Source organism: Mollisia scopiformis, assembly GCF_001500285.1.
Source record: "Mollisia scopiformis unplaced genomic scaffold LY89scaffold_29, whole genome shotgun sequence".
In the NCBI taxonomy this organism is placed as follows: Eukaryota; Fungi; Ascomycota; class Leotiomycetes; order Helotiales; family Mollisiaceae; genus Mollisia; species Mollisia scopiformis.
This window is the reverse complement of record NW_017263609.1, coordinates 617,076-639,221: the sequence shown is the minus strand read 5'-3', so window position 1 is coordinate 639,221 and position 22,146 is coordinate 617,076. Positions and strand designations below refer to the sequence as shown.

At 46.7% G+C, this 22,146-nt stretch overlaps 10 protein-coding genes across 10 annotated transcripts; 3 read left to right on the top strand and 7 right to left on the bottom strand.

The window, feature by feature from the left end:
- Positions 1–526: 526 nt before the first annotated feature.
- LY89DRAFT_598116 (uncharacterized protein) lies at positions 527–1,312 on the bottom strand (the record flags this gene model as incomplete). Its single annotated transcript, XM_018210020.1, has 1 exon — positions 527–1,312. A coding segment is annotated over one exon (786 nt), but the record flags the coding sequence as incomplete, so codon positions are not given.
- Positions 1,313–1,513: 201 nt separating this feature from the next.
- LY89DRAFT_598366 (FabD/lysophospholipase-like protein) lies at positions 1,514–2,609 on the bottom strand (the record flags this gene model as incomplete). The annotated part of the gene is made up of 3 exons (XM_018210037.1): positions 1,514–2,144; positions 2,195–2,422; positions 2,473–2,609. Coding segments are annotated over 3 exons (996 nt in total), but the record flags the coding sequence as incomplete, so codon positions are not given.
- Positions 2,610–5,053: 2,444 nt separating this feature from the next.
- LY89DRAFT_788283 (uncharacterized protein) lies at positions 5,054–5,575 on the bottom strand (the record flags this gene model as incomplete). The annotated part of the gene is made up of 2 exons (XM_018223157.1): positions 5,482–5,575; positions 5,054–5,430 (listed from the first exon to the last, which is right to left on the bottom strand). A coding segment is annotated over exon 2 (291 nt), but the record flags the coding sequence as incomplete, so codon positions are not given.
- A 300-nt stretch (positions 5,576–5,875) lies between these two features.
- On the bottom strand, positions 5,876–6,642 carry LY89DRAFT_690438 (uncharacterized protein). Its single transcript, XM_018216101.1, has one exon. The coding sequence runs from the start codon at positions 6,514–6,516 to the stop codon at positions 6,196–6,198; it is 321 nt and encodes a 106-aa protein (XP_018063782.1). The 5' UTR covers positions 6,517–6,642; the 3' UTR covers positions 5,876–6,195.
- A 674-nt stretch (positions 6,643–7,316) lies between these two features.
- Positions 7,317–9,030, top strand: LY89DRAFT_598126 (MFS general substrate transporter; the record flags this gene model as incomplete). Its single annotated transcript, XM_018210021.1, has 4 exons — positions 7,317–7,632; positions 7,682–7,853; positions 7,917–8,761; positions 8,810–9,030. 4 exons carry the CDS (start codon positions 7,317–7,319, stop codon positions 9,028–9,030), a joined length of 1,554 nt encoding a protein of 517 aa, XP_018063781.1.
- A 157-nt stretch (positions 9,031–9,187) lies between these two features.
- LY89DRAFT_741136 (uncharacterized protein) lies at positions 9,188–9,712 on the bottom strand (the record flags this gene model as incomplete). Its single annotated transcript, XM_018220669.1, has 2 exons — positions 9,188–9,416; positions 9,474–9,712. 2 exons carry the CDS (start codon positions 9,710–9,712, stop codon positions 9,188–9,190), a joined length of 468 nt encoding a protein of 155 aa, XP_018063780.1.
- Positions 9,713–11,590: 1,878 nt separating this feature from the next.
- Positions 11,591–13,114, bottom strand: LY89DRAFT_762039 (uncharacterized protein; the record flags this gene model as incomplete). The annotated part of the gene is made up of 2 exons (XM_018221564.1): positions 12,600–13,114; positions 11,591–12,543 (listed from the first exon to the last, which is right to left on the bottom strand). The coding sequence occupies exons 1-2, from the start codon at positions 13,018–13,020 to the stop codon at positions 11,591–11,593; spliced, it is 1,374 nt and encodes a 457-aa protein (XP_018063779.1). The 5' UTR covers positions 13,021–13,114.
- Positions 13,115–13,592: 478 nt separating this feature from the next.
- On the top strand, positions 13,593–16,608 carry LY89DRAFT_762037 (kinase-like protein; the record flags this gene model as incomplete). Its single annotated transcript, XM_018221563.1, has 3 exons — positions 13,593–13,634; positions 13,716–16,415; positions 16,546–16,608. 3 exons carry the CDS (start codon positions 13,593–13,595, stop codon positions 16,606–16,608), a joined length of 2,805 nt encoding a protein of 934 aa, XP_018063778.1.
- A 1,500-nt stretch (positions 16,609–18,108) lies between these two features.
- Positions 18,109–19,362, top strand: LY89DRAFT_676215 (uncharacterized protein; the record flags this gene model as incomplete). Its single annotated transcript, XM_018213567.1, has 4 exons — positions 18,109–18,319; positions 18,642–19,032; positions 19,102–19,121; positions 19,235–19,362. 4 exons carry the CDS (start codon positions 18,109–18,111, stop codon positions 19,360–19,362), a joined length of 750 nt encoding a protein of 249 aa, XP_018063777.1.
- A 41-nt stretch (positions 19,363–19,403) lies between these two features.
- Positions 19,404–22,009, bottom strand: LY89DRAFT_628546 (cytochrome P450). Its single transcript, XM_018211185.1, has 9 exons — positions 21,867–22,009; positions 21,723–21,815; positions 21,594–21,663; positions 21,082–21,447; positions 20,966–21,016; positions 20,738–20,909; positions 20,299–20,680; positions 20,055–20,227; positions 19,404–20,003 (listed from the first exon to the last, which is right to left on the bottom strand). Exons 1-9 carry the CDS (start codon positions 21,981–21,983, stop codon positions 19,808–19,810), a joined length of 1,620 nt encoding a protein of 539 aa, XP_018063776.1. The 5' UTR covers positions 21,984–22,009; the 3' UTR covers positions 19,404–19,807.
- Positions 22,010–22,146: the final 137 nt, after the last annotated feature.

Sequence of the window (22,146 nt, the reverse complement as noted above, 5' to 3'; positions counted from 1 at the left end):
AGGCGAGGTTGTTCAGGCTTGTGAGAGTGTCAGGGTGCTCCTTGCCGAGGACTTTTGTCCTCCCTTTCAAGGTATGCTGGATCATCCGTTTACACAAGTTATATCTACCCTGTCTTTGAAAGAAAGAAGCGAAATTAGATGTAGCATCTAGCAACTCGGTCTCCTCGAGGTTCTCACTAAGAACTGTATAGTCAATGTCGCTTTGAAGAACCGCCTCTAAGTGAGATAATAGTGCTTGCTTCGATTCGAATTTCATAATATGAATGCTGTGAGAATCCAAGAAGGCTGAAAGCAATAGAATTGCTTCTCGAGTAAATGTCCGACGTGCACTGGAGTTGACTCGTAACTTTACCCAATCTTGAATAAGAGGGTGTAGTGAGAATGTCGTCTCATCTTTTCCGATATATAGGTTTTGAAGCAGCGAGAGATTTTGGAATTCTTTGAGTATGTCCTGAGCTTCATACTTATCCCAAACGCCATCGCGTACACAAGACACTAGCCAATGAACGTGTTTAGAGCCGTAGCATCTAAAAAGTTCATCAGAGATTTCTTTGCCGTCGAGAAATCCTGCGAGAGTAAGAAGATGGTCTTTGTCTTTGCGAACAGCAGGGCTTCCTTTAATTAATTCAATGGATAATTCCCAAGTTGTGAACACAGTGAGCTTGGTTTCGAACTCCGCATCTGTAGTTAATTTTCGTCTATAATCCCAAAGTTCAGGTACCTCATTGAGCACCTTCTCTTTCCGTTCAGAGTAGTGGGTCATGTATAGGTTGAGATCCAAACCACGTGCTTGAATGTAAGCTCCGGCTTGGTCAATAGCGAGCGCATGATATCCAAGCCTCTTGACGATGTCTGCCGCTTCTTGTGTATTTTCACTAGTTTTCTCAGCCCGGCTTCTCTCAAGCAAGAGCTGTAGTGCCTCTTTATTCGACATAGTCGTCACTTCTATGCAGAAGCCCAAGCTCTTTGCCACAGCATGGCGACTCGTGAAGAGGATTGAACCGTAACCGCCCCGCGGGAAATACTCATTTATACTCGTATTGCCAAACGAGCTTGGATTGTCAAAGTTGTCAAAGACGAGTAGCCAGCGGGACTTCCATGCCTCTATTGTGTCAAGAACAAATCGAATGTTTCCTTTGTCGTCTGCGATGTCGAAATTTGACTTCAACAACTTGTTTGCGACGTTGGCGAAAGACTGTGATATGCTCATGGGAGAACTTGCATCTAACCAGAGTATCGCAGAAAACCACTTCTCGTTCTGACCTTGTCGACAATATTCGAGTGCAAGTTGGGATTTGCCACATCCGCCCATACCAAGCAAAACAACGACCGTTAGCACTGCCTTAGCTGGGGGCTTCTGGAATCTTTGATGAATAGCGTCAAGAGGAACCTTTCGAGTGACATAGTATAAGACCTGGTGTGATGGATATAGAAAGTAGTGATGAGTATTAAAAATAGCTGCGACTGCTCCATCTGCCTTATACTTAGCATATGTAAAATGAAAAGTTTCTTGCTATATACCTAACTGGCCTAGAGGGTACACCTGCTGGGACTTCCCTACTAATGCATCTACAATCACATCTAACCTTTTGCTGACTGCGTTGTCATTCAAATATGCCATGGTGTGTTGTTTGACATCTCCAAGCTTTTCCCATTCCTCGAGAGAGACCTCCTCAAGTCCTCTCTCTACATTCAGCCGGTAGTAGAGGCCAGGGCAGTTTTGGAATCGAGCTTCCATTGCCGACGCTTCAACCTCGGTGTCGGTAGCCATATCCGCTAAAACCTTGATGAGCTCCGACGGTAGTACTCTTTGAAAGAGGCCCGGGGCTTTAAACCCAGCAACCTTTGGCTTTCCTGTCCCAATACTGACAATACAACTAACCGTTCTCTCGGGACCAAATTCTTTTCCCGCTTCTTCGACAAGATACCGCGCAGGATTGTTGCATCCCATTCCTGCATCGATGAACTCCTCTTGTAGACCTGGATCTCCAATGTAAATACGCTTGAAGAATCTAGGAGCGGCTGATGTCGCGCGTGCGGCTTCCCAGATAGTACAGTTATAACCCGGATTTTTATCTGCCGACCATGTCCGGAACAATCTCGGTTGCTTGTTGATGTGCTTCGCTGGGACTGCGCAAACGAATCTAAGAGCTTGAGTGTTATTTAGCGCTAAGATGATTTCTTACAGACTTACGTCTTGCATGTCGATCTATTGGATACAAACATCCTGTCATCTGCATGACCTTTGCCCAACTTTTCTTCGACAGCGTCTTTGATAGCCTTTTCTAAACTCGAGGCTTTAAAGCACCCATCCTTTCCTCGAGATTTCTTGTCCGAGAAGACTTGTTTGGCCAAGAGTCGGTACTTGTCGATAGCTTCGGGAACGGATAAACGGAGGCGACCGAGAAGTAGAGCAATAAGCCTATGCAACGTTAGAAAGAGTTGTAACACTCATTTAAACATTCTACTTACCCACCAGTACTTGTACCGCAAATTACGTCAAAGTAGTCTGCTGGCAGAAGTGTTGGCAGATTCTGAGACCGACCTACACGATGCATGATTTCCTCCAGGATTACTAGCTCTGAGATGCCTCTGATACCACCGCCGTCTGAACTGTTAGCACCAATGTCAGAGGTATAGAATAGAGTCTATTTACCTAAAGACAGAAGACGTAAGGGGCGATTCAATGATTCTCCTGTGGCTGGTTCCATATTCACGAGACAGAATCTTGAGGAGACGTTACTAGTCAGGGAATCGTAATGCTTAAAGTTGTGGTAATTTTGACTGCTGCCTTCACCAAAGATTATCTATCACATCAAGGTCGACTTGATTTGTCCATGTTTAAGCCTTAGGCCTCAGGCACACGCCAATTGTCCTTTCGATAAGAAGGACGTCGAAGATGTTCTCGCTCACAACACTCACTCCCCAAAATGGCGCCCAATCTCGCAGATTCGCAGCATTTGCAGATTCGCGATATGACCTTGAGTAACTGTGCTCCTGCCGAAATAGCTGACGTCGTAGGTTGCAGTGAGCGTTCTGTGTTTGCGATACAGTCAAACCTTCGTCATTTTGGCTCCACGAAAGCCCCTTCAAATGGTGTCGGACGGCCCCGAAGCATTACACCTCCGATGTTAGACGCTCTGTGTGAATACTTGCTTGAGAAGCCTGATCTATACCGGGACGAGATGGTGCTCTTTCTGCTGGACGAGTTCCAGACCCACGTAACACCTTCCAGTGTAGGGAGAGCGCTGAAATCCCGCGGTTGGACCAAGAAAACAATTCGCCGTATAGCAAAGGGAAGAAATGCTGATCTGCGAGACTTGTACATGCATAATTCGTGGGATTCGGGCTTCCGCTCGTATCACTATGTTTTCGTGGACGAATCTGGCTGTGACAAACGGAGTGGATTCAGACGGATGGGGTGGTCTCCCCTTGGTGTGACTCCGATCCAAATTGCCCGATTCCAACGTGAGCAACGATGGCAGATATTGCCCGCATATACACAGGATGGCATTGTCCTTGCTCGCGTCTTCCAGGGATCTACAGACAGCACTGTCTTCGAGGATTTCATAGAGCAGCTCCTTCCTTTGTGTGGTAGATGGCCAGAGTCGAAGTCAGTTCTTGTTATGGACAATGCCTCTATTCATCACACGGAGCGGATCGAGCAAATGTGTTATGATGCTGGTGTAAAGTTGGTATATTTGCCACCATATTCGCCCGATCTTAATCCAATTGAGGAGTTCTTCGCTGAGTTAAAAGCTTTTATTAAACGGAACTGGCACATTTATGAGGGAAATCCAGAGCAAGGCTTTGATAGCTTTCTAGAAAGGTGTATTGATGTAGTTGGCCAAAAGAAGAATAGTGCTAGAGGACATTTTAGGCATGCAGGATTGATCATTGAAGAGCCATAAAAGCTTAGTAGGTGTGGTAGGCAGGATAATTTTCAAATTCAAAACTCCTAACGACCAGACTACTTGCAATGTATACAAATTCATTCTAGTTATTCCTCAGTTCTAGCTCGCTTGATGTTCTCGAACCAGTAGTCGATATCACCTACGACATGTTCGGCAACCCCTTCCAGGACATCTGCATCGACCAAAAACTTAGGGTCTGGATTCTGGCGGATCAATTCTAAGTCCTTCCCCTTTTTGATTATCACATTGCAAGCTTTTTGGTACTCTAGCTTCAATTCTGGCCTCTTGTTTTGTGATTTTTGCCAGTTACAATACTCCTCTACCGCATCATCCCGAAAGCCAGGGATATTAAGGCGATCAGTTGGAGTACTTCTTGAAGGCATGTCTGGAACCGGAGTTCCAGCTACAGACGCTAGGTAGGACGTCTGACCAGACGGTGCAGGCAACACATTAGTGATATTGATAGGGGGGAGGCTTGATGCAGACGTCCCAGAAGCCTTTTGATGCCTCTCGAGCGACTTCTGCTCCTCTGCATACAGCTCGTCTCGAATGTTCACCGGTACATCATCATGTGTTTCCAATGTGTGACCCTCTTGTACCCACATGATGAGGCTCTTTAGCTGGCGCGTGTTCAGTGGGTAATGCTTCTTGCCGATAGGGTCAACCCAGCAGTAAAGCCCCTTCTTACAAGGAGGGCCAGGACAACGCATAGTACTATATACCTTCCGCCAAACGGATGGGTGTCCGGAAGATGACTATTCTGCATCTACTTGCAAAGCTCCTTCGGCTAGCATCTGCTGGGTTGTGGATGGGAAGCCTCTTTTGGCCGGCCTCCCCAATGAGGTAGTCGATGACTGACTAACGTCTACGTAGTTGAATGAGAGTTTTAGGGTTAGTTTCTTACCTGCGCGGCAAAACTCGCCCCACGCAACGAGTTGTTTTTCTATGATTGCCCAGTCAATACTAGTGTCAGCAAAGCGTAATACAAGGTCATCCTCTTTACGCTGCGTAACCGAAACCACAACGTTTGTATCCTCGGACCTGATCGGTTTGTCATTTTTTCTGTGCCAGTAATTGTCAATCTTTGGCTGGATAAGGTGTTAGCAGAAGGAAGAAGGTGCCAGCACTGTATCTTGCACTGTGTCTGGTCCCACTACTGCCCTCTTGTTCCGTGTAACCTTCCACACGATTGAGTAATGTATATAAATCGGTGGATCATCATCGTATGTCCCTTCGCTGTCCCAATCAGGAAACTGGCATAGCTTGAGGTTATTCGTCTGTGTCCGTTGCTGACTGGTGTCATCGTATGGATCCCATTGTTCGTATGAATCGAAGGAGTGGAGGGAAAGGATAGGGCTGCTCATCGTTGCCTTGCAGACAACCGCGTTCCAAAGCTGGGTGGCTCTGGTCGTCCAAGCCTGTGACACCATAAGTAGGTCGTTAGAACATTATCTTCGCAGACCATGACTTGCCAGTTAGAGTACACTAGTGTGTATTGCAGACCAGCTATCCAATCCTGTGTCAATTATAAGTCGCTAGAAACGGGTCTGGGCAAGCCATGACTTACCAATGAAAGCTATGTCCTGATTCGATTAGTTCACGCTAATATCTGAGGGAAGAAATACCCAGAGTCAATAGTACGAGAGCACTATCACAGTAAAGGGAGTACAACTGGTGTCTAGGGAAAAGACAGCTGTGGACGCAATTCAGAGCCAGATTCTAGAATGTTCTACAGGCCTGAATAAATCCTCAGGCACAACATCAGACTTTCACGTGATGGAGCAGAAATGCGCCGATGACCGGCAACGTGAAAAAATGATGTGGCAGTTCACATGCAGCAGGGAGATAAGCGAAGGTAGTGGTTGGCGATCCAGCTAGCCATAGAGGGTTAGTGCCCATAAAGTGTGGGTCCAGAATAAATATCATTGAGTGTTCTGAACTGAAGCCGATTTCGAATTCTACTGTACCATCGTGTCATTCTCACATTCGGGTTCCCGATCCGCCGCCTGCTGCGAGAGAGTTTGCTTTTGCTTTTGCTCCGAAGAGTGACTTGCCGGCAGCGATCAATCAATAAGCAATGAACAGACAGACGGACAGAGACCAGGCCTAAATAGGGCTTTGTCGCGAATATGGTGACTGCATACTTGCGATTGGTGAGAGGTGCTGTTGGTAAGTAGTGACAAGTGACGGGCACTGATGACAGGTTGATGGACCGGTGATGAGAAGTTTCTTTGTCAAATTATCACCAAAGTGACCAGAGCCGAAATGTCTAAAAGAAAAGTTAGAGAAACTGCAACGTCGCGTTTCGAGATCTGGGAATGATGAGGTCAGGAACCGGGACGGGATGGTCAGTTCTCGAGAGAGAATCCTCAGGGTGTGCGTGCTTGCTGGGGAGGGAGGGAAATGGAGAGAGCCCCTGAAGACGTTGAGGTGTCCCCTGAAGATCTGGAGGGGTGGGAGGAAGGGGATGGAGATTGAGGCTTGGCGAGCATGATGACATGGTGTTGGAGGCAAAGTGCATGGGAAGGATTATTGGGAAAGGAAGGGATTCAAGGGAAGGATTGGAATGACCGGGCCTATTAGTTGCCAGCCTTGATTGCATGTAAGGATGAGGCTGAGGTTGGGGAGATGGAAGAATAGGACAAGGACGAGGAGTGAACCATGAAATTAAAGTTAAGCTTGAAAGGTCTTTTGCTTAGCACATTATGATAAAGTAAGGTTCTTTTACGCTTGACGAAACCTTTTTGCCAGGATAGCTCCATGTGCTTTCACGCAATTGCTTGAGCTGGGTACCTGGTCTTCTGTCACGAAGCTCTTCACGTGAGGTCTCCACACCTACCTTAACCCCAGTCAATCTTCAACCTAAGCAATCCTTAGAGCCTCATCTCTTCATCAATATCTTCAACATCTTCAGATTTCCCCCTTTCTCTTATGTTGTCATTCCAGGCTCAAGCCTACCTACTACCAGATTCACTCTCCAGCACGTGAATCACGACAGCTTCCCCTCAAATCACGACATCGCCCAAAGCAGTAACCGCCGCATCACATCATCACCAACTACACGTTCACAGCCGAGTCAAGCTCCATATCCAGCTTCTACGCGTCTTCAAAAGGCCCCGGAAGCTCTCTTAGCCAAACCCAAACGTCCATTCCGCTCTTTGTGGTTGGTGGGCACTGGAGCTATGCAACGGGCATGGCGGGGCATGCATCCATAATTGCTACGAAGCTCCAACCTTTGTCAAAAAAGTAGGAAGTAAGGTGGGGTAGGATGGATAGTTCCACATGATGCTGTCTTGAGTTTTTCTCTTTTGCCTTTTTATTTCTGTTTATTTTCTTCTCTTGTCCCTGAAGATCTGCTCGTAAGCTGCATTGACTACCTTCCACTTCACAGCTTCGTTCATAATGGCATCCAGCGATCCAGAAAAGACAGTAGCAACAGATTTCCCAACCCATTCCCCAAGTTTGGGTCCAGATGACATCTCCCCAGCCACAGCATCGCACATAGATGACAACTACGAGCTCTACAAGAACGGCAAAGATGTCGAATTCGACCCCGCAGAAGAGAAACGAGTGTTGCGAAAGATCGATTTTAGGATTATACCTATCCTGTTCGTGACATACATGCTACAGTACTTGGATAAGAATAGTATCAATTTCTCGAGCGTGTATGGGTTGCAGAAGGGCACGCATTTGAAGGGACAGGATTACTCATGGTTGGGTCTGTTTTCAGCTCCATTAAAGGTGGTATGGAACTGATGGTATTACAGGCTCGATATTCTACTTCGGATACCTGTTCTTCCAATTTCCGTCTGGATATCTGCTGCAGAAGTTGCCGATTGGGAAATTCTTGTCATATGCTACGATTGCTTGGGGCATTATCCTCATCACTACACCAGCATGCCACAACTTTGGTGGAATTGCTACCAACCGCTTTCTGCTGTAAGTCTTTACTTTTCTGATACCTCACCAAATCTGCCATGAAGCCCAAGTAACGTTTTCAAGAGGTGCTCTTGAAGCTACAGTCAACCCAGGCTTCGTACTCTTAATGTCAATGTGGTACACCGCGGCCGAACAGCCCCTCCGCCTCGAAATCTACTACTCCACCAACGGCATTGCTACCATGTTCGGCGGCCTCATCGGCTACGCAGTCGGACACATCACATCCGGTCTCCAGAAATGGATGTACGTCTTCATCATCTTCGGCAGCATCTCCATCGCCTGGGGCATAATTTCCCTCCTCGTCCTCCCAGATCTTCCTTCAACCGCCAAATTCCTGACCCCCGAAGAGCGAACCATAGCCGTCAACCGAGTATCGAAGAACAAACAAGGAGTAAAGAATAGACATTTCCAGAAATATCAAGCGTGGCAAACGGCCAAGGATCCGAAGACTTGGATACTGTTCATCATAGCTGTTGGTGCCCAAGTTCCAAATTCTGCTTTGACGAGCTTTACGTCTATCATTATTGACTCTTTTGGGTTCTCAACGTTAGGAAGCCAGTATTTGCAGATTCCGGGCGGAGCAGTGCAGTTCCTAGCCTTGATTTTTGGAGGTTGGGTCTGTACTCGCTGGCCGAAGAATACGAGATGTGCTACTATGGTTTTTGCGAATTGTGTTTGTATCATTGGAGCGGGACTCTTGGTTGGACTACCAAGTCACAACAAATGGGGACGTTTGGTGGCGCTTTGGTTGTGCTATTTCCAAGGCTTGGGATTCAGTTTGAGCTTGACTATGGTGAGCAGTAATGTGGCAGGATATACCAAGAAACAGCTTACGGGAGCTGTTCTCTTTACTGGATATTGTGTTGGGAATATCATTGGTCCGCAGACGTTCATTGCGAAGGAAGCTCGTAAGTGTATTCTCTCTTGATTGTGAGGACTGGAGCTAATGAGAATAGCTGGATACCATAGTGCATACATTGCTATGCTTGTCGGGTATAGCGTCAAGTTATTGATGGTTATCGTTTTGTACATTTACATGTACCGCGTCAACAAATCAAGAGATGCGGAGCACGCAAGTCAAGGCGAGCTCAGCGAGGAGGAGGAGCGTGAAGCTATTGAGAAGGGGATGCTGGACCAGACTGAGGTCGATAACAAGGGCTTCAGATATATTTTGTAGTTATCTATATTTGGTGGTAATGCTAATATGCTTTGACGTTTGGCTATGGGTATTGCCCTCTCACTTGCTTCAGTATCGTACACTTCTACTTCCTTTCCTAACAAAGAACTCCTGACTGTTTGGCTTGCTCTGTCATCATTGTCCAGAAACATCACGGTCAGCTTCCACTCCCCGAGCCCTTAGATGCCTTCTTTCCACCTGATCCAGAAGCACCTCCACTATCCGGTTTCTTCGCCTTACTCGGCGGTGCATTTCGAGACCCACCTCCCTTCTTCTCCGGTACCTTCTTCCCCTTCCCCCCAAAAAGAAAATCCCAAAAACCAATCGCTTTAGGAGCTTTCCCACTGTTATAATCCGCCATAATCTCCTGTTTCCAGACTTTATACCTAACATCCCACCAATTAGCCATTTCCCCACACCCCAAGGAATGCAATCAAACTCACTCATCCCTATCCCTCGGCGGCAAAGACCGACTCCCTTCCAAAGCCTTATGTCCCAACAACCCCTCCTCGAAACTCAGGCCCCACTTCAGCGGATTTTTCTCCCCTTTTCTCCTCGCTAGGCCGTACACTTGACCACCGGCCTTTTTGGCGACTGGGGGTGCGGGTCTCTTGTCTTTGTTGAAGTTTATGGCTTGGGCTGAGGATGCTTTCGCGTCTGATGATGGTTTTTTGCCGGACATTTTTGGGTGATGATGTTTGGAGAGTAGTAGATGTGGATTGGAGGAAGAGAGCAAGGCGTGGTTTGCGATGTGTAGTTTCATGATGGTAATAGCTGGTCTGATGATAGCGTGAATGGGATTGGATGTCTGAATCACATTGGTTGAGAGGCATGTTCTAGGCTATGATGCTAGTGGGTTGATGTGAGTCGAGATGCTGGAGATGTGATTGTGAGTTTTGAAATACTTGGGTTGCGAGATGTAGAAATCTTGTCATGTAGTTTTGGTAGCTGTTACCAAGTTCACTTCTCGCGAAGGATACTGATTAAAGATGGGAAGAGATGGGTGTCTATTGCGATTCGAGCCATGATCAAAGACACTGAGGTCATATTGTGGTCTGCTTGTACTTGAGTACTTTGCATAAAAGCCCGAACTTGGTTTGCAAGGCAAGGATTCTATCTCCAGGATCGTAGAGAGGAGTTATACAAGAGTTTGAGCCCTCCTGATACAACTTAATTGCCACATAAAGTCTTACTTTCGACATTGACCAACGAGCTCATCCGGGTTCAATGTACTTGTGTATGGAACACATAATTGAAGCTCAACGTACGTATTTTGGATCTATTTATACACTTTGGAGTGGAGTCTCTGATGAAACCGGGGAGCAAAAACATGCTAAGCCCAAGCAAACCTCGCAAAAGCAACGGTTTGTGGATGACGAGGAAGAGATGTCTGTAAGGTTTGTTGTGCCGAAGACTGGGGTCCAGAGATTCAAGGTCGTGCGGAGAATTCTCGCAATGCAGTCAGCCCAATGAACAGAAGTACACAGCTGAGAATCAATAATGGGATCTCATCTCGACAAAGCCCAGCATTGCACCGTTGGCTCCAAAACCCGCGTTTCTTTCCCGAAGGCGGTGGGATTTTCAGGTGTGTGGATGATTTGCTTTGGAGCATGTGTAGCGATTGTTGAGGGATTTGGAGACCTGGGTTTGTGTGTCATTTCTACTTGGAAAGGTCGATATCTATTGGAGAACAGTTTCTTGGAGAAGACGGATAGACTATCTTCAGGATTCACGGCACCTCACCAGCTTCTATCCCAAACTCGACAGTATTGGCTTATTTGGTTCCTATTCATGTTTATTATGATGAGGATACCAATCTATGTAGCTGGGATGCTGATTATAGTGAGGCGCGACTGACGCTTTGGCCGGGGGTGTAGGTTTCTCCGAGGATTGATTGTCTATTTTGGGATATGCTGTGAGAGGATCGTGGCCTGAAGCTCGGTATTGTGGGGATGTACAGGAGGATTGATTCTCTTGGAAGATTGAAGGCGATGTGGAATGGTTAAGACTGTTGAGAGAGTGTGGACGGTTTCTAGGACATATTCAACGAGCACCTCAAAATACTTTCTCTTTCTTACAAACAGTTCATCATTATCCATCATCTCTAATCTCTACCTCGGTAGAAACTGGGTGCTTATCGGTCGAGGCTCCGTGTTGAAAGATAAAGAATAGGATGAGAAGTAGAATTTGTAGGTTAGTTGTTCGTCTTGGATGAGAAGGCTTGAAGACGAGTTTTGGGGCTTGCTGAGGAGGAATGGAATGGACTTGATTCTTTGTCAGAAATATAACGTAAGAAAAGGGGGTAGTTTGGAGTTATGGTGTCTTTGAGGGCTAGACGATGGACTTTTGTGGAGCGGCGAGGAGTCAAGATTGTAGGGTTGGTTGCAATCACGTGTACCCCCTTTTATTTGATGTTCTTGGTCTAGTCCAGGTCTCACTCATGCTCGTGTGCCAGGATCCTTAGACTTCTCAATACACTTTTCACTGCTCATAAGCTTCCATGATACACGCAATATCCATCTGACAAAGGTGAGGCTTACTTAGAGAGAATGTTCTTGATTCAATTGGCTAACTCGAACATCTTTCTTATATCCAATTTCTGCACCACCAGCTTTTGAAACGTCATAGCAAAATCATCGTTTTCCGAATAATCACCCAACTCGTCCGAGAGGCATGCTACCACAGCCTCTTTGTATGCCGAGCCCATGCGGTGTCCCAGCCTTCGACTCGCATCGCTCAATAGATTCTTCCGAATCATACTCGCTGAAGGGGTCTTCCGCTGCGAGTCCCTTTTGCGTAATTCCCCACAAATCTCATCATACATACCTCTTGCTGGTTCCCACAGGCCAATTTCCAGGAGCACAATCCCAAGCGAATAGATATCGTGAACTTTCTTAAAACTGGTTGTCGGAGGGCCAGTCCTCTCTGGATGTCGGTAAACGTCTCTCTCCGGGTCGGGAGCTTGTCCGATGAGTCTAGTCTCTCCTGTCACTGGCCGTGAGAACTCAAAGTCGGTAAGAAACGGGTTTCTCAGGTCGCAACTGCCTTCTTTATCGAAGAAGAATTTCACTGCATGGCTTCGGATACTCTTGTGCACCCATCCATCGGCATGGAATGCACCGATGGATTGCGAAATCGTATGAGCGACATGGAAGCGAAGTTCGAGGGAAAGTTTCTCCTTGGATCCTCTGGTCATAAGTAGATCATGAAGACTCTGTGGCATTTGATCTCCCGCCAAGGGCGGAAAGTCGAAAAAGAAGATGTAGCGCGACTTCGCTTGTTCTTTGAGGTAGCCCTTGAAGGGCAGTGTGCGAAAGTTATTCGAGCCGGCTGTCTCTAGCAAGTTCGCCAGCTGGCGTGGGCATAGACCAGCCTTGGAACCAGTAACGATAAGCCCCGAGCTCTCCCCTTCATTTTCACCTAGTGAGACGTAAGGTTTGTACTCTATCAGTACTCTTGGGCTTTTCGCATCAGCATTCGGCGAGTCATAGGTCAAGAGAAGCTTTTCATCTGCTATAGCCAATGTCAGACAATGAGACTGAATTTATGCTTGAGTCCAGGGCACTTACTCGTGGTTTCTTCTTCTGGATTCTGAGCAATTTGCATCAGCCGGAGATGAGGTGCGAAGATATTGACATCATCATCGTCTTCCATAAGTCTCGAGACACGTTCAGGGTTTTTCAGGTACTGGCCACTGTCCAGCAGATGAGGAACCAAGTCTTTGAGCTTCTGGTTCCATTTCACGAAAGTTTTCAGAGTATTCTCTAACTTTTCTTTCTCGAAGAGCGCCCATCGTAACGCTTTTGCAAGTTCCACGCCATTCCTCCGGACAAGTGAAAAACTTGTTAGTTGAGAAAAAAATTTCACGACCCCTCCCTTTTTTTCCGAGAATGTCCTGCTTGCCCTCTGTTTCTTCAATCTCGAGAGGGAATTCAGAGATGGGGCAGTCAATAGTATGACCGCTGTATGGAGAATATTTCCGGTAGTCATCGTCTATATCTGCTGCGATTTTTGCGTAGTCGGAAAAGGATAGCCTGAGCTGGGTGAAGATAACTTGGACGCTCTCCAGCCACTCTTAATTGCGGTTTAGAATTGCAATGCTAAGTTACCCAAGAGAATTCTCAAGATCAAATACCGCATTCAAAAGGTCGTCATGGACTAGATGTCCATCTTTACGAGTAAACAGGCGCCAGAAGCTCTTCAAGTGAAGGATTTCAATCCTAAACTCTGCAATCAGATTGCTTTGCTCTCCTCGGTGCAGCTTTGCCGATCGGGCTGTCTTCTGAATGAATTTTGCAATTAAATATACATCTTTAAACGTGCCGATTACGGTCAAGGTGAAAGAAACAGGATCCATTTGTGTTGAATAGGATGTTGCGACGCGAGGCTGAAAAGTAAGAGAGTCGGGAAGTGTTGGTCAATATCGCGAATCGGCGATTGTTGCTTTCTATTATCATGGTATTGATTGATTGGATTGGACTGACGGCCCAACTTCGTATGCAATACTTGCTGGGCAACGCATCGTGTGCGCCCCGTCCATCGTGTACCACTTCCGCTGGGCAATGTCAGGCTTTGTCAGCCAGCCACAGTCGGAGTTCATGGATGTAAGTCTGCCTTGCCAGCGAGATTCATTTGCTTGCAGAAACAATTCTCGTTTTCGACAAATTTGCTTTGATAAAGGAAAGAATTCGACAGTGCTTGCGTCCATTGGAATGGCTAATACACTTGTGCCAACCATCACTCGCGCGACTCAGCCTTCTCGCTTTTGGCACAGCAGGCAACTAGAAGAGTCTTACCAGAACGTGAGCGAGGATCATATCGAAAATTTGAAAGGGCTGGTCCGAACGTTACAAGAAAATGCTGTCCCGGGGCCACAACTTTTTCGATTGCGCCATGAGTTCACCGACAGGCTTGGTACAGGGGGCGAAAGCGAGGTATATGGTATCTCATCTGCTGCTTTGAAGTTTCTCCGACAGGCAGACAAGCAAGACCACTTACGATGGCCCGTGGAGAAGATTGCCATCAAACAACACAAGCCAAAGCCTGCTGCTGACTCTGTCCGCTTAAGCTCCCATTTTTTGGCCGCAAAGCGTGAAGTTCTTGCATTGGCTCCCACTTTGTTCCAAAAGCACCCCAACATCGTTCAGTTGTTGGGATGGGGCTTTTGCTTGGATGCGATTGAGGACTTTGCTTGTGACTCGTTTCAAATCCCTTTATTAATTCTTGAGCGAGCTGAGACAGACTTGTATCGGTTCGTGCGGGGAGATGCGCTGTGCTCGAGAACTACAATCGCTCAAGACCTGGAAGCAGGGTCGGACAAGTGGCGTCTGCGTCAAGACGATGTTGTACGCCGACTATGTGTTGATGTCGGCAATGGGCTGTATGCCCTTCATCAGCAGAGCTTCGCACATGGAGACTTGAAGCCACAAAATGTGCTGGTCTTTCAAAATGGCAGAAGATTGGTTGCAAAGCTTTGCGACTTTGGATGTACGCGAGGGGTAGTTGAACCTAGCGGGGACAGCTCTAGGAATACTAGATACGCTGGCACACCCGGCTGGCTGCCACCCGAAGTCATCATAGGAACAGATCGGGGAATAGATCATGCTGAATTGCAGAAATGCGACATCTATACCTATGGCCTCCTTGTTTGGAGTGTATTCTGCCAGTTTGGGGACCCACCCCTGCTTCAAGACCAGGAGACCCAAATCTTGCCGGATATTGTTCTTGAACGAGGATTACAAGATGTCCAGGAAACTTTTTCTGGACGATCGCGATGGCTGGCAGAGACCATTATTGAAGTACTGAGAAACACCTTACAACTCGAACCAACTCAGCGGTCTTCGACACCCTGGGATCAAATGCGAACCAGATCTGAAAATGCTGTACTTCAGATGCAAACAATATGGAGATCTTTTTCTCTTGATGGTCTCACTCCCAAACAACGGTACGCAGAAAATAGAGCTTCAGAAGCAGCCCACAACGAATCGTCAGCGAACCTCGCAAGTCATAAACCATTGACGTCAGAAGACAAAAGGCTGTACGGGACTTGGTGGGGAGGGTCTCAAGCTGCTTCAACAAACCTTGACATAGCAGCATCACGGACTGTTTTGAGGGATGATGATAATTTCCAGAGCCTATCAACATTCCAAGCCCCAGAACGACAAATTGAGATTGCTCGGCTTTACAAAGACTTGAGGAACACTCTCGCAGAGAATCGAGCGGAAGACCAGCGCAATCTGTACTGCTACGCTCGTTTACGCAGTCGAGGACGTCTTGCTTGGTGGCCCCAAGGACCAGACGTACAAAATATCCTTTGCAACGCCGTTGTCTCCAAACCGAGACCAGAGATATCAATCCTGGCATGGCTTTGCCGCGGTGAAATCGGCACTTGGGAAGTGCAGCATCTACCAGCTTCCGCTGAATTTTGGAATGCTGCAGTGAATTCGCAAGACTTCAATGGGTCTCAACGCCTCGAACTCTTCCTTCTCCTCCTCCAATTTGGTGCTCGCGTCGAGACACGATTATCTTTTTCGCCAGAACAAGCGAGAAGCGCTGTTCTCTTCGAATTTCTGCAGAATTGCAGAAGAGCTACTATCCGTACGGTAATGAAGGAAATATGTCGTCGATTTGATGAGGTAAAAGATGAGGAACAAATCTCGTCATCCACTCGGTATTATTTTACTGGACAGCCGGAACTTCAGTCATCGGAAGCCAACAGTGTTGTTGTGACCACATTTGGAGCGGATTTATATGCAGCAGGCGACTACACTGACGCATTAAATGTCCTGAGCTGCTGGCGTTTTGTCCATGCGACACAACTTCGATACATTTCTCAGGGCCACGGACAGGGAAGAGATTGGTATCGACTGCCCGATGAAATCCAACCGCTCGTGCAATTGCCTATAGGCTGGGAACAAATCAAGGAATTGAATGGCGTAGCCTTCAGGCTTCCATGTTTCAGAGACTCAATTACTGCCTCGATCACACTCCGAAAGCCAAAACGTAGCCTTCTTCTCATGAGGCAGATAGCTCTCGGTTTCAACACTCCAGATAACCAAGAGAGCTGTTACATCGATATTGCTGCCTTTATTAGGCCAGAGAGCAGCCGGGCGGCCAAACAAATCGTTGACCAAGGCATCAACCGACGATTTCGCTCCTACGATGACTCTTGGTTTAACCTGGAGCAGTATGGTCCATTGCCTTCCGATGATGTGTTAAAAGCTTTAAAAGACGACGCAGAAGCTCACCTACCTACCTTCGCAGACCGTATCAAACCCTTAGAATCAATATTTTCGATTATTTGGACGTTCTTAACGTCCATACTTCCTTCCGCTTTGTGGATTGTTGTGGTGTTAATTATGACAAGTCTAACAGTCATGAGCATAGTAGGGACAGTATCTCTCTTCGTAACGTTGATTGTACTTCTATTTTCCGTTCCACTACCTGGGGCGATCCTTACTTGGCCTCTTGCAATAATCTTATGCTTGATTGCCCTCTCTGCTCTTCTGGCCTCAGCGAAAGGAGGAAGACGACGAGGAAGACGACGAAGACCATGGATGCGATAGATCAGGGATCTAGTTTTAAGGCCGAACATCTATTCATTCACGTATATAAGTTGAGTTCAGTGTGTAGCCATGAGCGGCTGTGTGGGAATGTTAAGCTCTCATTCTCGGAGATGAGTGAAAAGTTGCGTCTGGGATATTTAGAGCCTTTTTTTACAAATCCTGGGTTATGGAGCTGAAAAGCAACTGCCCATGACTGTCATAAGCGAATTATTTGCTAGCATCACTCAAGGCGGGTACTTTCAAAGGGGGGTGGAGGGGGGGGTCTCCAGTGGTGGGCTTCATGCGGGGCAAATTGAGATTCTTGCGGTGTGTATAAGCTCAAAACCAGAGAGCTGAAAAGAACCAGAATTGAGGATGAAGAGAAACCCCGAAGCAATGTTCTGAGCTCCTTTCTTTGAAAGGGATCTCAGATGTATGAATGGAAATGCTTTGACTGTCTAGCAATGACTACACTTCAGCCTTGTGGTTCAAAATTGGTGAAGAGCGCCTCAGTGACAACTCACAGCTGATTCTCGTATTACTCTTCAGGAGTATTCCCAAAACATCCTCTCATACGACCCTCAGAAGCACACCATCAGAGTTATTGCCAATCTCAAAGTCCCCCTGCAGAATTGACTCCCAAAGGATACTGACGTAGCTACTAATCTTCAACCTCCCGAGCCAAAAGCACGCTAAGGCTCTCCACCAATCACAAGTACAACTCTCGTTAATACTGTATAAGGTTAAATAAGCAGTTCTTTGCCATATCCTCTGAGACAGCGGCTTCCAGGGTTTAGATGCTTGCGACAGTGATCGTGCCTCTCTACTCTCTCGTGAATGCTTGAAATACGAATGCCTCAAGAATCAGCAGCCTCCAGGGCTTAGATGCTTGCGATCTATCGTGCCTCTCTAACCTCTCGTGTGTGCTTGAAATACGAATGACTCAAGATTATCCCCTTTAAACCCCATACTGGCTATGGTGTTGGACACTCCTTCGGGAGTGAAGTTTTTGCTTCTGATTTTAGTATTTTGGCTTTTGTGTTTGCAAGCGAAGAGGTCCTTTTTAAGTGAGATCCGCACTTTCTTTTAGAGTTAAGATTACACGCTATGGAGCAGAGCCTGCAGCATCACTATCACTTCTAATTCTCTTCTAAAGACTTGGTATTTAATGAAGACAATGACGAATAAGTCGTCACGGTTTCTTAATTCATATTTAGAAAGCCTCATACTTACCTAAATCGCTCTTACGACTGACTGTCAATACAAAAGGGTTACTGTGAGGTTTTGTCTGATAATAGGATACAAAAGTGAGGGTAGGCAATAATGAGGTAGTTAACAAAAGTAGACCTCAATAAACATCTAGGTAGGTAAAGTAAACGAATTTTGAGTATTTGAGAGACAAATCACACGTTTCTTTCTATTGCCAGACAGATCACACTCATCTGAAAGTGCCACACGAAAGTCCATAAATACTCTTTTGTACTAAATGTCAGCCGTACTCTGTAATGAGATCTAGCAGATATACTACGTGTTCATGCCTGATTTTGGGATCTTTTGTGCTGATAAGATTTCTGCCTGTCCCATCAACACATTTAGGTTAAATGACGTTAATAGAGCAGATACACTTAGCGCATGTAGTGCGAGAATGAGAAAAATATATTTCATCGTGAGGAGGCGCATTGTTTTTGATGAAGCTGGAGAACTCCTGAAGATAATTGGTTTTGGATTTCATTTTCCAACGGATCGTAAGTCATGTAGCCAAGTGGCGCAAAATGTTGGAAATGGCATTGTGGACGGTAAAGACTAATTGTGCACGCGGCCAACCTGCAGCCAAGCTACATCCTACAAACGCGCGCTTGTTCAGCCTCCTCAAGGCCAACACCGCGTCCTTTGACGGGTGTAGCATTCGGCTGCTGCTACCACTCGCTATCAGTACCGCATGACTTCTTCTTGGACCCGTCTCCCTCCAACAACAAACCAAAGCTTTCAACTCTTGCACCATGTGGCATTCTTCCACCCACATCTGTCTAGCCTTCGCATGCCTTCTCAGCTAACTATCAACGGCAGGCCTACGGTTCTACCGCGAATTCCGACAACATCAGGCAGAAAAAATTGCCTTCGCTAAAGCCGAAAGTCTGGCTCATCCAAGAAATACAACACAGCTGGTCTTTGGCCCGCAACTCTACGAAGCACCATTGCTTTGTGAATACCCGTCAAACCCTGGACTTATCATCCCACAGGCTTATTGTGTCAATCTCGGCTGCGACCATTCGATAACAGACCACCAGGCAGTCATCGTTGACGATATTCGGCCCTTCATCTGGCAATCCGTCCAGACACAGTATCTTGAGAAGGTATACTCGGTAAAGCACGTTGACGATTGTCTTCTCAGGGCTATTCGATCGGACCCCAAGGTCGTGTTAGTCACGTGTGATTTCTACGATGATAACGTCTTCGAGTAAGAAAGTGGGAGAGATGAAGAGTTGGGTCTGAAAAGATAGCGTGGGGTGGATGAATTGACGTATAGAAACCTTGGCAGCTCAAGTGGTAAGTTCTCGAAAGCAATCATGGAAAGGTGGAATACTTTGCTAAAACAGATCTTATGCTAGAGTGATTCAAATTGCCATAATCTTAGTTGAATATGATGCTCATGGCTCAAGAATATTCGAGGACGTTGCCAGACAGTGCGATTATTGTCGAAGAGATAGAGAATGAAGACGAGGATACCCCTTTCTGCATGAACTTCATCAAAAGTAACTCATTGACCGCACGACTTCCACGAATGTGACATACTAGAAATAGCCAGCAATCACTTTCAATTTTCTAATTCTGGTCTAATCTTCCAGAAGGTTCCAATCTCTTCAACACACATTCCACATCAATGCCCCAGAATCAGATTGCGCCCCAACATTACGTACAACCGCGCCAAAACAAGCAGACCAAAGGAGAACGACGCTAATAAATTGGTATCATAATGAGTGGTATCCTCCACGCCATGCCATGCATTATCAAATTCCGAAATCAATGCAATCTGACAAAGGAAACAATTTGCAAAGAATAGTCGAGCACCAAAAATTTTCAAAGCCTCACCACCAAGCAAGAAGTCAAGCCACCACCGCCACTACCAAGAAGAATTTTAAAGCGCTAGCCAAATCTCCAAGAAGCCAAGATCAAGGAAATGACTCAAGGAAGCCACATAAAGAAATTCTACTCCTTGATGTTCGTTTTAAACATCAAAGCTTCAAAATCGAAGGCGAAGAAGGCGTCGAAGCGAGACGATCTCTGAGCAAGACTCGCAGATCAGGCTTCTCCCAAAGGGTATAGCCCTTAGTATCTCGCTCCCAATCAATCTCATCGCTGTTGAACCAGGCGAGATCATATTGCCAGAAGAGTTTTGCCAGCACCATGCGCATTTCTAGGTATGCCAAGCTGTGAGTCGAATTAGTACTGATATTGTGGGAAGAGGCGAGGGAGATGTACTTTCGTCCAAGACAACCTCGTGGTCCGTATGAGAATGGCAGACTGGTTTCGAGTCTGTCTCCACCTTGTCCTTCGGGCTCGTTCTTCATCCAGCGTTCGGGGATAAATGCGCTTGGGTTCCAGAAGTTGAGGGGGTCGCGGAGGACGGACCATTGGTGGACTGATACTCGAGTCTGCAAGAAATTTTCGTCAGCATATGAATGGCAAGGCAGAGGAAGGAAGTCAAGGATGGAGAAAAACTGACGCCTTCAGGAATCCACTCCCCCTCAATCTCGCATCCACCTTTGGGTACGATCCTACTCAAGTGTCCCGCACCAGCAGGTGGATAGATCCTCAACCCCTCTTCAACGACCGCATTCAAATATTCGCATTCCATCAATGCTTTACTGGTTATTTCGTCTAGACCGTTGAACCGAGTTCGGACTTCGTGTTGGAGTCGAGAAAGAGCAGCTCTGTTGTGGCCTAGGTAGTAGGTTACACCTGCAAGGAAAGTTGCCGTTGTGACTGCACCCGCCATCATTATCACGTTGAAGTGGGAACCCATTTCGAGATTTGTGGGATGAGGACCTTTGGAGGTGAGGATGTGGTACGTGAAGTCTTTTCGCTTGGTCTCGATCTTGAGGCGACTGAGAAACAAAGGTCAGCAAATCATACCTCCTAATCTGCGTAGTGAAGAAACTTACGCCTCAGTATGCTCAGTCGCATATTCGGCATGTCGATACAGCGTCTTCTTCATAAGACCCGTCTTGTACCATTCCAAGAACGAGAAGAGACCTGGAATAACGCAAACTGCTCGCATAACGTCATTCATGTAGGTTGTGTCTACAATAACATCTGCCCAATGATATCGATGTTCTAGAACAACTCGGTCAGTCACGAGTTGTGGGTGGCACAGCAGCGCGCTGTCTTACCAGGTTGTTCTTCCAGTCGCTTATCAAAGGAGTCGCCGAACGACATCTCTCCTGCAAGGTACCAATATCAGCCGCCGTGGTAATGTAAAGAAGCAAAAAATCAATAAAGTGCTTACCCATGATGTTGAAAGTGACATAATTGAATTGTTGCACAATGTTGAATCCTCGCTTCCCACTTCCATTGGCATCCTTGTTCACTTCTGCCAGGGTCTTAACAAATTGGTCTGTTCTTCGAACAAGCACATCTTCGTTCTCCAGTAAGTTAGAGTTGCTGAATGCGAAACTCAGCATTCGTCGCATTCGTGAATGTTCCTCACGGTCCGTCTCATTAATAATGTTCATCGAATGGTCGACTTCAGGGGTAAAGAAGATGGGGTCCTTGATCATCGACGGCACGCTCCGAGTCCCAAAGCCATAGATGAATTTTTGAGCGGCATGTGAGCTGAAGCTTAGATGGTTGGGAGCGATCCGTACGATCGGGCCTGCAACAGGGATGTTAGCTGAGCTTCTGTCTGTGCCACAGGAAGGTTTTGCAACGGGCGGGCCGTCCCGTTGCTAGGGCCCAAAGTGTCAGGGATGAGGTTGTCACCGAGCGCGAAAAGTGAGAATGAGAGCGAGAGCGACATACCCCATTTCTGATGCCATCTGTGATTTCTCCATGGGCCACGTCCCCCGAGGATTGTGTAGTACCAGAAGCCCTTTCATGAGGTTAGTAGTGTGAGAGAATAAGGGAGCCGTGGGATGCGCTGCCACGTACATTGGAGATTGGTGCCAAGAATGGTCCGCGGAACCGTGCGAGGGCATGAAAATATTTCAAATAAATAATTTGTGCGAATGAAGAACAAAATATCTTCTCTTTGTTAGTTTGAATGATTGCCTTTCAGTTCAATTGAATACTCACCAGGACCGCAACGATCAGAATTGGGTGGCGCAAGATGGATTCTGCTCCTGTCAGAAGCCAGGATTTGATCGCGGCTAAGGCGGTCTGAAAAGCTTCCTGGAGCGACGCTGCGAGCATTGTGAGGGTAGTTTTGGAGGGAAAAGAAGTATGTTACAAGGACAGCCCGTGCTTCGGGGTGGAGATGGCTCTTAAGTCTGCGCTGCAAAACAATCACACCACCGGGAATAGTAAATGGTCGAGGAAGTCATCTCTGCATCCGTTGCAAATCAGGCTACATTTG